This window comes from Toxotes jaculatrix, chromosome 7 (assembly GCF_017976425.1).
Source record: "Toxotes jaculatrix isolate fToxJac2 chromosome 7, fToxJac2.pri, whole genome shotgun sequence".
Lineage (NCBI taxonomy): Eukaryota > Metazoa > Chordata > Actinopteri > Toxotidae > Toxotes > Toxotes jaculatrix.
This window is the reverse complement of record NC_054400.1, coordinates 24,670,688-24,685,881: the sequence shown is the minus strand read 5'-3', so window position 1 is coordinate 24,685,881 and position 15,194 is coordinate 24,670,688. Positions and strand designations below refer to the sequence as shown.

Genomic DNA, 15,194 nt, shown 5'->3' with positions numbered 1-15,194 from the left:
AGAGAGTTAGAAATGGTGTGTTCCTGTGAAGGAAGTGTAAGTCTTCAGCCTAAGAGTCTATGATGAGCCAAGCGGGAAAAAGCCTTTGCTCCTCAAGAGTTAGAAATTGTAAAAGCTACAATTATAATCATTGAAAAGATGGTGTATTCACTGCATGATTTCTGACAGATGATGTATAACATTTAACAATGAAACAAAAACATCACATAAAAGAACAGGAGACAAACTGTAGGATCAGGAAATGTAGTTATTTTGATGCAGTAATGGCACCACAGAGAGTTGCATGTTATAAGTCAAGCCTGCACAGACTGAGCTTATCTAGACCCAGTCCAGAAAAAATCTTTCTGCATTCAAAGGAAGCTACATTCATGTTATACAGGTAGATTCTCAGTACGCAGTACAGTATCACATCAAACAGTCCACTAGTTTCTAGTATTTAAACACTTCTCTGGAGGAACTATTTTTCTTGGCGAAACAATCCCATTGTGTCAGCTGATCAAAATCTTTATGAGTGAGTGTCATTAGGTTAGTAACAGTGGACTGAATTGTGGGTAGTAGCTGTGTGCTTGCTGCGGGCTCCCTGTGAATTAGTCTGTGTGCCTCAGCGCTCCTTCACACCCTTTAGTTTGATTATAAATACAAAAGATGACATAAGTCCGAGTGCAGCCGAGAAGCATTCAACATGTTATGAAATCTTCTGATAGGTTTATCTGTGATTCAGTAAGCGGGCACACAGCCAATACACGGTGGGAACACCTTTGTGTGACGCCACCCCCAGGATGAAAGGTAGAGCTACCTCAAGTTGGTGTATTTTATAACAATACAGGAAATTCAGACAGGTGCCTTCAAAATAAAAACAACCGCTTTTCATAGTGCAGCAGGAATACATGTTTTATGAAGTGGACAAAGAGACAATATGACAATATACGACTACAGAAAATGCATTTTATAAAATATAAATATTTTCTTTGTTGGATTTTAAAGGTTTTAGAGTTCCCATCCTACGAGTAATCAGAGTATTTAATTTTCACCTTTGCTTTGGGGATGTTGGATAAAAGTTTTTGTGCCAGACTCTGAACACAAAACTACTACGGTACTTGAAAACCGTAAAAAAAAAAAAAAAAGCTACAACAACTGCTTTATTGTTAAAGCATGTTCAGGAAATAGCGGCTGTGTTATGTTCAACTTGACACCTGAAGCTACGGAATTCAGTTCGAAGGGGAAAAAAAACAACCAGGAAGTTAAACAGAGGAGGAAACATAGTCGCTTCGGCCGAGCATCAAACTTTCACGTCCTTAAAAAGGTTTTTATGAGGTGTCAAATAAAAACGTCAACTTAAAACTAAGTTGATCCGTTGTGTTGCGGTCAGAGGACATTGTTTCCAACAAGATGGACATTGATCCGGTAGGTGATAATGGCTGAAGCTTGTGTTTTTTTGTTGTTGAATAAGACTGTTTAACGTCCGGCGCGACGTGCAACAGGTGTGCTTCCGGATATAACAGGTGACATTTGACTTAAAACTGTTAAAGCAGCTCTGGAAGTGAGTGAAGTCTGCGTATTAAGTTTTCATTGGTAAGACAGGAGGTCCCAGAGTTGCCTGACAAAATGGCCTAATTAACATCCACTGCCGGAAAACACAGTCTGTGGTAAAACCGACGTGTTTTTCACTTAAAAGCGAAGTCAGGCACTTTCAAATAACAGCTTTTCCTCATATTATAAATCTCCAGGTGTTTGTCACTTTCAGGACTGTTACCATTAACACGAGAGGATCAAAGTGGAGGGGATATTTAGTATGAACACCTCTGAGCTGAGAGGAGACTTTGGCATGTGGTCATGCTGTTTAAAGAAGTCTGGTTTGCTCACATATTTGGACTGAAAAGAGGCTTCAGAAACTTCTCTGTACCTAATGTTATCCTATCTTCATTTTGAATTTGGAAACTTTTTCAAACTTGACCAAACATTTTTTTTTTTTTACCCAACTTTACCAATCAGGGCTTCAAGTCCTTGAAAGTCTTCCAGTAAGTCCCAGGATCTTCAAGGACTAAAATGAATTATTAATAACCTTATTTAATTTTATTTCAACTGGCAGAATTGCAGGAAATAGTACAAACCTGTGTTCACTGTTTTTCTTTCCGTGTTCTCTCTCTGCTGAGCTATAAACAGCCATGTGATCATTTTTTCAGCTTGTATCTCACACAGATCTTCACACACAGGGTCTGTAGGGTCTAACGTATCTGCTGGAGGTCACTGACACGAAACTGTCGCTTCCTCTGCTGAACAGTTAAACACTGTGACTTGTGTGGTTTTGAAACTGTGAAGGTCCAGTCAAACCTTTGAACTCGAGCCGTACTGACTCAGCTGTGTTGAGGGCAAGAGCTGAACCAACACACAGCGTTTTCCTGCAGTTTGTTAGAGCGCTTCGATCAAAGGAAAGTCGAACTAGCCGTCTAACGTCTGCATGTGGCCTGTTCAGATCTTGACGTGTGCATTCACAGATTAGAGTACACACATTAGACTTCACATTTGACTAGATTAGGATGTGAGCAGTGTGGATTTCATGTGGCCTACCAAGGCAAATCAAGTCCCTCCTTTGCATTTACACAGCCACAGTCAAACATTTTCACGAAAAAGATCTGATTTATCTCACTCGCGTTTTCGACAGCATTTTTCCTTATGTATCATCATTTTTCCTCATGTATCCGCTAAATATTTACCATGTGCTTTGTTTGAGTTGTTGAGTCTTACTGGAAGAAAGAAAGGAGGACAAGAAGTCATTTTCCCTGCATGGCAGAGACATTTCTGGGTGAATTCCTCTACGAGCCCTTCATCAGTTCAAATATTTGAGGAGGATACAGTTTACAGACGTCAGTGCATGAACGTCTTGTGCTGCGCGTGTTTCTGTCTGCTCCTCTCTGTGAATGTTGATACTCGATAGCTGTCAGCCATTCAGCGGGCCTCACTGAACTGCTGTCACTGGTACAGAAGAAGGAGAGAGAGGAAAAACCTAATTTAAACGACAGGAGGTAAAGAGGAGATACAGCAAAGCGTCTGGGAACGATGATGAAATGTCTGCAGGTATAATGCAGAGGGAAGAAGAGAAAAATATGTTTGTAATCAAACACAAAATGCACATGATCAAAAGCAGCTACACTGAGGGAAGTGTTGTTCTGAGAGGTGAATTAAATGATTAGCGCTTGAACCAACAGCAAAGAATAAACAGACTAAAGAAGAGAACAATGAAGGAAGGAAGATAATGGACAGAAAAAGGGGGCGGAATTAAAAGAACGAAGAAACACGGTAGAGAAGGAGCGAAGGAAGGAACAGAAGAAAGGGAGGGTAACAGGAGCGAGTGTAGACGGCAGATGACGCAGCAAAACCTGCTCTGTTTCCTAGAGACGGCTTTGTTTGTGGTCTGCTGCTGGCCCATAGAACTGTTAAGTTACTGTATGTACACTAACACACACACTCACACACTGTACAACATTTCTGCTTTGAAATTACACTTGCGACCATGTGCAATCCCAGCTTATCTTGCTGCTGAATGCAGACACGCTGTAGCAGGCGTTCCCAGAGATGTAAAAACAATGGTTTGACAGCCGGGAGGGTGTGCTGTCACGTGCAGCAGCCCGAGGGAATGAAAGGACTCTCAGAGCCAACACCAGCTTTCTGAAAACACAAGGCTGCACTGAATGATTTGATTTCTGGTAGCACATTGACAGATGAACCCAGCCAGTGGGATAAAAGAGAAGGGAAGAGGAAATAAAAACCAAATTAAAGATCTAAAGGGGTAAAAGTGTGTCAGGAGAAGAGATCTGTTCGATGAGAAAGCCTTAGTTGTTCTGAGCTCCTCATGAAAGTCATCTCATGCTGTGACAGCAGAAATCTAGTCACCTGCACACACGTTCATAGTGAATGTCAAGTTCAAAAAGACATATTTGCAAAGGATATTCAGTTCCATGTCTTAGGTTTAGGGTTGCATTCCGATCCACAATCCAGTTTACTAGTCTTTCATTAGACCTTCCCTGCTCCTTAAACGCTCCCGTTTTTCAGACTGCACACCTGAGTTGAAAACTCAGATAACTCTGATGACAGTATCTTTTGCCACCACCTTCTGAACAAACCTGGATCCTAGCTAAAACGGATTCAGCCTGATAGAACCGTCCTGCAGTAACTCCTCCTTCATGAAGGTTATAATGTTCAGTTTGTGAGGTGCTGATTCAACTGTATGATCATTTGAGATGCTGTTGAACTGTATTGCTTTAAACTGACAGGTGCTTCTTTTATTTTATCCACCCTATTTACCTCAATGAGAGCAGGCTAAGTAACAGAAAGACCAGTGTCTGTGCTGACACCACACTGAATCTATATCACCAGCCTGAAGTTATAACTATACAGAACCAAATAAGCTTTGTCTTGTCAGCTCAGCTCCACAGTGTGTTTTTTTCTTATACACTGATAAAGTCGAGACATGTTATACTTTGTTCCTCAGCTCATTTTCTGAAATGACTTTTCTGTCCAATCCAAGGAGCGGGGAGGAGTGGCGGCAGCACCAGAGCCCCAGGACAAGGTGCAGGCCTTGAAGGATCAGGTAGATGGAGTGAAAAACATCATGACCCAGAATGTGGACCGCATCCTGGCCCGAGGAGAGAGACTGGATGACCTCATGGACAAATCAGAGGGCCTGCAAGCAGGGGTCAGTCTGACCACGGGAGTTTATTCTTTCACTTTGATATGTGTGAAATCGGTTCCATTCAGCTGTGGCAGCAAGAGCCATATTTAATTTGATGATTGATGTTAATTTTATTATTTCCACCTGCGCTGTTCCTACTGTAACATGTCAGACTTCTTCTGTGGTAACAGGAGTGTTATCAGGCTGTTACTTTTCAGCCCATTCATTCTGTGTTGTGTGTGTGTTGCTGTGCAAGTCTTCATACCAACGCCACCTCTCTTGCCCTCTCTCTCTCTCTCTCTCTCTCTCTCTCTCTCTCTCTCTCTCTCTCTCTCTCTCTCCGTGCTCAGGCTCAGCACTTCAAGCAGACGTCTCAGAAAGTGGCTCGCTCCTATTGGTGGAAGAACGTCAAGCTGATCGTGGTCATCGTGATAGTCGTCCTTATCATCGTCCTCATCATCGTCCTGCTGGCCACTGGGGTCATCCCTGTCAGTGCCCCTTTGCCTCCTGTAGTCAATCCCACCCACAAGCCATAAACACAGACACACACATATGTACATATTGAAACAATTAAATCATAAACACATTCCTTTTGCACAGTAAACAAAGTAATATATAAACTCAAGCAAATCACTGCTGTCTGGTGAAACCTGTTCTATTTCTTAGTTTGTTTCTACTGGTAATTTTCACGCTTATACTGGAATCCAAGGACTTCATGGTTTGATTTAAGGAACTTTAAACTTTTGAAACTTTCAAACACAGTTCTGTCTTAGCCATCTTTGAATCTGTGCAGAACTAAACAAAAGGTCTCTGTAAGGTCGGAGGTCCTCACCTGACAGCAGAAGAAAAACACTTGTCCCCGTTCTCAAAGGACGTTTCATAACACCACCGTCAGCTCTTTGTTTAACTGTTTCACCACCAGCGGTTATTTAATCCTAACAAAGAGGAAGTCACTTTATAATGAAGGTGGCTGCCTCCAGTCTCTTTCTAGACATTCTATTTGTCACTTGTGTGCACTACAGAGGACGGTTCGAAACAGTTCAAAAGATGAACAATGCAGTGTCTAAAAGGATTTTTTTTTCTTTGGAGAAATGCACCAAGCACAAACAATTTTAGGTCACAGTTTATTTAATGAAAGGCTGAAATTGTGTGTTGGAAATGTGTGTTACCATTTGTGGGCGTATCCCTTTTAAAGTGCTTCCAGTTTCTTTGTATTCAGACGTCTAGGAAAAAAAAGAGAAGCTTATTGAATGTATACACGTAGCACTGCTTTAGTTGTATAGCTCCTTAACTGGTGTTTGAGGAGATGTTCCTGCTCTGTCAATAGTACACAGTGGAAGTTGAAAAACAGTTTTTATGTGCAAAAAAACATCTGTCGTAAATCACGTAATTATAATATATTTTGAAGTGTGTTGGGATTTAAAACACCAGCAGTGGCTACCACACAGAATCCAGGAGTTTATCTTTAAATGTACGTAGAGTTTAATTTGGGCCATGAAGGTGAAGACGACGCCTTTTTTTTTTCTGCTCACCTGAAGTGAGTGGTCCTGTAGAGGGGAAGAAAACACAGAACTGTAGATTTGTACATTTGTGCTGTGTAGTATCATCAGCCTTTTTTACTGATCATCTTAGCTCTTTCCCTCATTGTGTCTTAACTCTAGAAATATTGCAGTTTGAACATAGGGCTTTGGTACTTGACTTAATAAGAAAAAAAAAAACAAAAACCAGGGTGAGCTGTTAAAGTTCTGCTCTAAAGTTGGAGGATCGGCCTCCTCCAGCCGGCCAGCTGAGAGAGATCATTTACAGTCCTTTTGATGGCTCCCCCTGCTGGGCCCGTGTCAACCTAACAGCCCTCACAGTTACAGCAGCTTAAAAATGGAAAATTACAAAGGACAGCTTAAAAAAAAAAAAAAAAAAACCTGCTCTGCTGTCACAGTACCAGTTTAGCTTCAAAGAGGTCAAAGTGATACCCATTATGAACTGTATATAGTCAGTATATTCTCACCTCTGTGTATTTGCAGCAGCTTTTAACCAGTGTGTTAATGAAAGTATCTGTTCCATAGAGGCTATTTATTTAATGCTTTATGTTACTCATGTTCATTCTTTTTTTTTTTGTTTTTAATCAAAAATGGGCCAATGAAAGCTGGATGTGATTTCTGGAAGAGCAAATAGTCCAGACTGATTCATTATAAAGTAGGACAGTTCAAATACTCTGCTGCTCAATCACTTTTTAGAAGTAGGTATAAAAGGAAGCTGTGCTGGAACAAATTCTTCACTGTTTGTGTTTTTTTACATGCTTCTGGGATGCAGTCCTAATGTCATCGCCTTTTTAATCCACTGATTCTGACCTGATCAATGCTGTGTGTGACCACTGTCCTGTATCTGTTCATACAGGCTCCAGCTGTCTGTCGCTGTTGAAAGGCTTTTTACAATGTTGTTAACTAAGGGTCTTATACTGATGACTGGATGACTGGCATTTAATAGTTTTAATGGTCTGATATGAAATAAATAGTATTTACTCCAGCTTCCTTGTGATGGTTTCCCCGCTGCTGTTTGTTGAATTGCCACCAGATGGAGACAGACGCTCCGGCTGACCTGAGACTATAGAAATGCCTCTGTTTTAATCCCAGGCTTTAGTTAGTACATACACAGCAAAGCAACAGTAAGAAATAAAAGCTGACATTAGTTAGGGTGGTCATGTGACCACCTTTTGTAATTGTAACCTTTGTGGGAATACAGCAATCACAAAGAGATCAGAAAGTCCAACAGCCACAGCCTGCACCAAGTTCACTCATTCACTCACTCCTATGCCCTGGCACATAAATGAAAAACAGTAAGACAATAAAACAATGTGAGGAATGAGAACAATACATATGAGCAGCTGAGTGAAAACCATTCAAATCTGAGTCCAAGATATAAGGAGACGCTGACTGAATCTCCCACACAGAGAAAAGATCCTCACACACTATACATCATATACCAAGTGTTGGCTGGTTGTCTCTGCTTCCGAGGCTGACTTCAGACACATTTTAAAGATGCCTTGAAATGACATGATTACTTCCTGAATATGAAGCATTCCCTGTTAAAACAGATCGGTGGGGGTTCAGTCCTAAATGTAAACCAACTGACCATCGCTTCTGGAGAGAAAGGCAGTTAGACTTGATAGGATGAGTGAAAAGGTGAGCTTGTTAGAAAAAAGCATGTGCTGACTAACCCACTGGTTGAACTTCTTATTTTCTTACTGATGCAGGATGATGTCAGCACTGACGATGCTCTGTTCTTCCAGCAGTTCAGGTTTAAATCCACCGGATACATGACGGGCTTGGCACATATACAGCAGGAGACCAGGCAGACATGGTAAGTGAATGGCATCCTAATTTTTCATTTGGCTAAATATTTTATTAGAAAAGTTAGAGAGACACACAGAGAGGAATATTTGTTTTTGTAGAATTCTTTTTAAAAAAATATATGCTCCAATCCTTCATAATCTGTGGGCAAAGATCTACAGCACTGCTGCTGTCCACTGCAGTGTCTGCTTATTTACATGAGGAATCATGATCCAGACAGTAAACAAGACATAAAGCTAAGTAAATTTCTCTGTCCATTGTATTTCTTATATTTTCAAGATGAAGCCAATTTATGAAGTCTCTCTAACAAGTGATATGAAATACATTTCTGGCTAAACTGAGCTGTCACCAGCAAAATGGGTTACACCCCTCTGACAATCAAGATGCTGAGAACGTGCTAGTTTTGTGCTGTTGGTTTCCTCTTCCTGAGATTTTGGCTTCTTTTCACGGTTCTGAGGGCAAAAGGTGAAGGAGAAACCTGTCAAGCTACTAATGATCCTGAGGTCAGACCAGTCCAGGGTTCTCACCGATCTGTAGCTACACAGGTTGTTGTTTTGTTTATTTACTATCCTGGCCCTTGGGTTTTGTTTGTTTTTTCCTCAGAGGAAACAAATGTTACTGTAAACGTTCTTTGTGATCTGGGGAAACCTGCTTTACCTCAGTACATTTCAATAGCACAACTCTCATTCAGTGCTGAGGAAAGATCAATCAAAAGTCATTTCTGTTCCATTACCTGATTTAATAGATAACATTCAGTCAACTGTAGTAACATAAGTGAAATAAGCTAAATCTAAAAGCAATAAATAAATCAATCCAGGAGAAGGGACAACAAATAGGATGAAATAACTACACAGTGAAAATGTGTGATACGAAGATGATACTGATTCAGTAGTCCTGAGTTATTTTAAAAAAATTCTTTCAAAGCCAAGGTGGCAAGACATTAAAAGTCTGGTTACCTAAGTTATAGGTATCTACAGCTGTGTGAAACTGTGCTTAGGCACAGTCAGGATCATTCAGCAGGAGTATTCAGTGAGATATCATTTATAACCCCTCACACACACTTCTCTGCTTTCAGCCTCAACACATCAGCTGACACACAAAAATTTTACTCTTCAACTGACAGCTAGGATCTCAGCTGCTTTCATCTTTCGCTCTGAATGACAGTTTAGTTGCTTTCATCACTTATTCTTCAGCTAACAGTTCTCCTGTTTCCAAGTGTTTACATACAAACTGACAATTCATCTGCCTGCAGGGCTTATTCATGAAACTAAAGGTTCAACAGCTCTCACCCTTCAGCAGACACTTCAAACCCCTTCAGTGCTTCAACTTCATGAGACATGTTTAGGGCCTCAGTGCCCAATAAGCATGCTCATCTTACCTTTCTGTCTTACCCCATCCCAGGAGCAGGGAGCAGTGGCAGCTGAGCCAGCACCACAGAACAAAGTACAGACTTTGAGGAATGAGATAGATGAAGTCACAGACAAGATGAAGGAGAATATGCAACGAATCATTGAACGAGAATTAAAGACGGCCGACCTTGTCACCCAGTCAGAGGAAATGGAAGCAGGGGTCAGTCTTACTCCAGGAGTTTATCCTTTTATGATTTGTGTGAAAGTGGGTTGTGTTGTCGGTTGTTTTTGTTCCACATATTCTTCCACTAATGCATCTTGTGTACTGTGTAGTTACAGTGGGATGCCAGGTCAGATAAAGAGGTTGTTAAACTATGATCTCAGTGTTCGTCATCATCATCCAGTAAACCAGTGCATGAAGGTGATTAAGTGATTAACCCAGCAACTTTTTGTCTGGGGTGCAAATGAGTCACAGCACAGCCTGTAATGCTCATAATCAGAAACTGCCTGATTATGACTGAACCTCTTTCTGTAAAAGGCACTACCTGCTATTCTTCTTTTTTCATTCCAGGAAATGTGTCTCTTACAGTACAGTCTTATTGTCATCACATTAACTTCCTCACAGTAAGCTGCTGGAAGTTTGGCACCTCCAACTGTCTCAGGCTGACATCTTGGTTTGTCACAGCAGGAAAAGCACAGCCGTATATATTCTAACATTTATGATGGCTGTGTTCCATTTAGCTTTGAGAGGGAGTCAGCCATTACTTGTTATCAGTTACATCTGTGTTTGACAAGCCAAACAGGTCTGTTAGTATAAACTTGTGGGTTTGCATGAAACGTATTTATCACCTGTACATCTGAGGAAAGTTTGTTAGAGCAGAAAATAAGCGTTCCTCAGATACTTCCTGAACCAAGCTGTTCTAAAAGAATGTGATTCATGTGTTGTGAGAGGACTGAGCCAATTAACTCTCAGGGACTTATTCATGAGTCTGGGATCTCAGAGAAGGGTGGACCAATGTGTCAGGAGCACACAGTGTGTTGCCTCAGTGGATTGTCTTGTTTCTCTCCGTGCTCAGGCTCAGCACTTCAAGCAGACGTCTCAGAAAGTGGCTCGCTCCTATTGGTGGAAGAACGTCAAGCTGATCGTGGCCATTGTGGTGGTGGTCCTCATCATCGTCCTCATCATCGTCCTGCTGGCCACTGGAGTCATCCCTACCAATGTCACTCAGACCTCTACGCCATAGCCACACAAAAACACACGCAGAGTGTATACACACAACTAAATCAGAGACAAGCACATTCCTATTACACAATGTACAAAGTACCACTGTTAGAATTCAGTGCATGAAACTCAGTGGTCCTGGGCAACAAAACATAAGGCTACATTTTTAAAATGAAGATTTGATAAAGAAATAATAAAGGGCCAAGCAGAACGTAGCTCTTGTACAGATCACTTGTAAATAGTCATAAATGCATGGAACTAGTTCTGCACAAAATTCAATCATCCGAACTAAATCAGAAAATCTACTGAAATCCTGTATCAGTTTATTGGATGTAAAAATAAAAAAGTCAGCACTGCTTTAGTTTTTTAAGATGTTATTAGCTCCTTAGTTAGTGTTAATGTGTTGTACGATGAGAGGTTCATACTCAATAGTACAGTCTTTAAATGAACAAGTATCAAAAACACACAGAGTGAAAAAATGATGTTTTACAAACAAAAAAATCTGTTGCAGAAATAACCTCACATAAATGTGAATCCCACAATCTGAAATTTCCTACCCACACGTCTAGTGCTGAGGGATCAAGCTCCTCCAGCCAACCAGCTGAGAGAGATCAGTTACAGCCCCCACCCCCACCCACTGACCCACCTGCTTGGGCGCATAACGAATTAAATTCATATTCCAAAACACTTAGTCAGCATTATTCCCATTATGAGCTGTATACATGAGCTTTTCAATGAAATGTACAATACAGTAAGGTATTGTGCAGAGAGAGGTGGTCTGAATACTCGCTGAAAGCCACTGTATGGCTTACTTTTACTCCTTTGTTGTTCGTTGAATTGCCCACAAGATGGCGAGTCTGACTAGTCTGAGTGTGGAAGTAAACCAGAGGGGATTTCCCAGACCCTCTGTGGTGGTTCAGATGAGCCCCTGGTGAAACCATCACGAGCTTGATGGTGTATTTTCTCACAGTTTCTGTGTCTGCTCAGTTTATTCCCGGGCTTAGTATTACTACACAAGCTGTGTAGTAATACTAAGCCTCACAGAATAGCACATTTAACTTTCCAAACATTAAAACAAAAGTGGGTCATTTTCGCTTGAGTACTGTGAAGAATGCGGTAAGAGAAAGGGAATATGCTACAAATCAGGCCCAGCTGGTGAGACGAGCTGCCAGCATGCCGTCCCTGTGCACACACCACTTTTCAAATCAGGATTGATACAACAGACAGACAGATAGAAGCAATGGTGACAGATCAATATAAAGATGAGTTACCCCATCAATGCATTTTTTCAGTATGTTTCAAGATAAAAAATAAACACTAAAACACTAAAACATCCTGAAATGTGTCCTGCAAACATATCAACATATTAAACTGCATTCCTACAAAGCAAAGCAAACCAAAAATCCAGGCAGACTGTTGAAGAGGTTGTAACAGTCTCACCTCTCCTGTTGACTCAACCACAGTGAAGCTCTGGATCAGTGTGAATGTGCTGTTTTGTCAACAAGTGGTGACTAAACTATTAAGGTTTCATCCCCATGACAACAGACCTGGTGAATTTCTGGAACAGCAAATCCACTGAGAGCCTGTTTGTTACTGGTGGGCGATGAGCCTGGACTGTTGCAGTCATGTGGATGTGAGAGTGCCACCAATGAGCGAGCATAAGACAATGATGTGAAGGGATGATCGCCAGCATACTGAATATGGCCTTTGTGTTTGCGAAGCTTTTCCCAGAAGACAACCTTTGTTAACAGAGTCTGACCTGACAAAATCTCATGCGCTGCCTCAGTTAAAATAATGGTCAATACTCGATCCCTGATGTATTACGGCGACTATGTGGTTGTTCTGATGATGTGACAGTACATTTCCATTTATTTTGCAGACCTTTTTTTCCCCAAACCAACATACCAATGAGGTACAAGTCACAGTAAATCAAGAACACCTAGTTCCACCTGACACAAATGCTACAAGGCTTGAAGGTGCATGAAGAAACATACATTATATGAGACAAGTCAGTTTTTGAGATAGAGCTTGAGAAGGAGAGAAAGACAGACAGAGAATGATATGAATGAATACTAAAACAAATGTGCCTGATACCAGTTAACAAGGTCAATGCAGATTTGGATTGAAGTTATTTTATTTATATAGATTCTCCTCATTTTGAAGAGGACATTTTTGAAACTCTACATTCAGAAATCCCATATTCCCAGGCCCAGGGAAATGTACTGTAAACTGGAAATCTGAATAGCAGAACAGGACCTGAACCTGATGTCACTGACCTGCAACACCTATGTGTTTGTTGTGTCTCCCCTGTTCACCATCACCCATCAAAACAACCTTGACAGGGAGGTAGTGCATCTCACAGTCTTTGGATCTAGTGTAGTAGACTATACAATCACTGACATGGGCCCCTCCACTATCAATGCATTCACTGTCAGACACCAGCACAAATAAATATGTACTTTAAACTCTGACATCAAATGAGAGGCAGAAAATGGAGAGCTCAGCGAGCTGTATAAATGAAATCTTACTCACAGATGGGCCTCAGACAGTGGAGACAAATGAATTGTGGCCTTAAGCTCACCTAATCTGACATGTGCACATAATGTGACCAAAATCAATGTGTTCCAGAGGTTGTGTAAACAAGGATACTGATGACAGCAACAGGATATTTCATAAGGCAGCTGTTTAAGCTGACTTTAGAAAACAGAAACAGAAACCTGACAAAAGACTGCAAGACAATCAGAAAAGACCTGAGAAAAATATCAAACCAAAAGCACGGCCAACCCAGACTTACAAACCAGGTACAATAAACTTATACCAGTATAAATATACCAGTACAATTAGGAACAGAAAGCAAAACTGTACCCACATGAAACTTAAATATATTAAGATTGCCAGCATCTAAAATCTATTCTGGGATCTGTGGAACAACGTCAATGCAAAGCAGCCGCAAGCCTCACTCGCCCAAGAAAGTGACATCTGGAGAGCACATTTTGAAAATCTGTACAAAGACATACAGATAAATCAAATTAATTCAGATCAGATATTATAAAAAAATAAACAATAGAAGAAGAAGACAACCAAAACCCCCTTGATTTCCCATTTACTTGGGAATAATCGAGCACACAGATTTAATCCATCCAGCTAAGGAAAGCCTGAGGCCCAGACAGCATTAAAAATGAAATGCTCTTATGTATCACCACAGAGATGCAGGCTGAAGTGCTGAAGCTGTTCAGTGTCATATTACAGTCACATTTTTCTGACATCTGGTGCAAGTAACTACTGTGGCATCTGTGTCAGCAGGTGTTAGGCAAATGATTCTGTAGCCTTGTCAATAAAATGACACTAGGTTTCTCAGGGTCAAACAGTTTTTCCCACTCCCTTGTGTTTCTTGTTTGTCCCCCTGTTTGTCTAACTCCCTGATTGTGTGTGTGTTCCAGCTTGGGCATGGCGACGGAGTTTGTCTTCAGCTAATTGTCCTACACACCTGCAGTTAGTCAACTGATCAACCCCACCTGCAGGTCTAAAGGCAGCTCTTTTTAAACACCAGTTCTGCATTCCACTGTTCACCAGCTTGCCAGTTCGTCTTTGTGTTTGGCCGAATAGTTTCACTAGTGTTTGTTATTTTTCCTGTAAACACATTGTTTTACCTGTGCCACAGGTTCACCAGTATCTGTCTACCTATCACCCTCATCTCAGCCTGCTCAGCTCTGTCATCAGGTCTGGCTCCACTCCACTATCTAGCCTGCCCAGCTCCACCAACGGAGACTTTATCACTATCACAGTAAACAGCCTTTATCTGACTTACATCCTGTTTTTAAGTCTGCGCTCTACTTTTGGCTCCAGAATAACTGTACCAAGATTTCCTCGATGAACACTCCAAATTGGTTTCCTCCTAAAACACCACACCACTGACCATTTATATGGTCCACCACACTTTAATTAACAAACTTGAACGCCAGACAATGACAGTTTGATCTTTAACTGATTTCAAAAAAGGCTTTGACATGAAGGACTCCATTACAGAGTGATCTGGAATCAGTGAATTTGGAAAATAGGAAAATAATTTTTGGAAAACTGAGTTCTTTACCCAGAGAGGACGTGTTTGTTAAAGCTGCAATTTAAGCCCAACTCTATTTAATGTGTATTTATAAATCAACTTGTTGTTCAGTTGGATCAGTGAGGTGCTCCTGGCCTCTCCCTCCTAGTGCTAACAACATTAGTATCTCATGTTGATCAGAAACTACAACAACAGCAATACATCATTAAAAAGAAAAAAAAAACACTGCCAGCTTTCAGCCCTTGAAGTAAATATGAAGAAACCTAATGTCCTGATTGTCCAAAAGCCCCAGATGTCACACAATTAAGCCACAACATGAAGACCTGTAACTGGTTTTCATGTTGTGGCTGATTTGTGTACTGTACTGTACTGTACTGCACAGTACCCTGGGGGACTAAAAGTAGTGTAGTATAATAAAATAGAAAAAGAGTGACAACCTCAAACCACTGATTTTAACATGACACAGCTTTAGTTTGGGTTTGGTAGTTATGCATGATGTGGTGAATAGAAGCAGTTACAGGACCAGGCTCATGACAGAAAACAATCA

The 15,194-nt window shown here is 41.0% G+C and overlaps 2 protein-coding genes across 2 annotated transcripts; both read left to right on the top strand.

Annotated features, from left to right (window-relative positions):
* Nucleotides 1-1,207: 1,207 nt before the first annotated feature.
* LOC121184739 (vesicle-associated membrane protein 8-like) lies at nucleotides 1,208-7,192 on the top strand. The gene is made up of 3 exons (XM_041042580.1): nucleotides 1,208-1,404; nucleotides 4,526-4,693; nucleotides 5,020-7,192. The coding sequence occupies exons 1-3, from the start codon at nucleotides 1,390-1,392 to the stop codon at nucleotides 5,203-5,205; spliced, it is 369 nt and encodes a 122-aa protein (XP_040898514.1). The 5' UTR covers nucleotides 1,208-1,389; the 3' UTR covers nucleotides 5,206-7,192.
* Nucleotides 7,193-7,992: 800 nt separating this feature from the next.
* On the top strand, nucleotides 7,993-11,769 carry LOC121184814 (vesicle-associated membrane protein 8-like). The gene is made up of 3 exons (XM_041042702.1): nucleotides 7,993-8,026; nucleotides 9,418-9,585; nucleotides 10,442-11,769. The coding sequence occupies exons 1-3, from the start codon at nucleotides 8,024-8,026 to the stop codon at nucleotides 10,607-10,609; spliced, it is 339 nt and encodes a 112-aa protein (XP_040898636.1). The 5' UTR covers nucleotides 7,993-8,023; the 3' UTR covers nucleotides 10,610-11,769.
* The last annotated feature ends 3,425 nt before the right edge of the window (nucleotides 11,770-15,194 follow it).

Excerpts from the sequence above, each read along its gene's own strand:
- LOC121184814 (XM_041042702.1), top strand. Across the intron at positions 9,586-10,441 it reads CAGAGGAAATGGAAGCAGGG|GCTCAGCACTTCAAGCAGAC; the intron begins GTCAGTCTTACT and ends CTCCGTGCTCAG.
- LOC121184739 (XM_041042580.1), top strand. Across the intron at positions 4,694-5,019 it reads CAGAGGGCCTGCAAGCAGGG|GCTCAGCACTTCAAGCAGAC; the intron begins GTCAGTCTGACC and ends CTCCGTGCTCAG.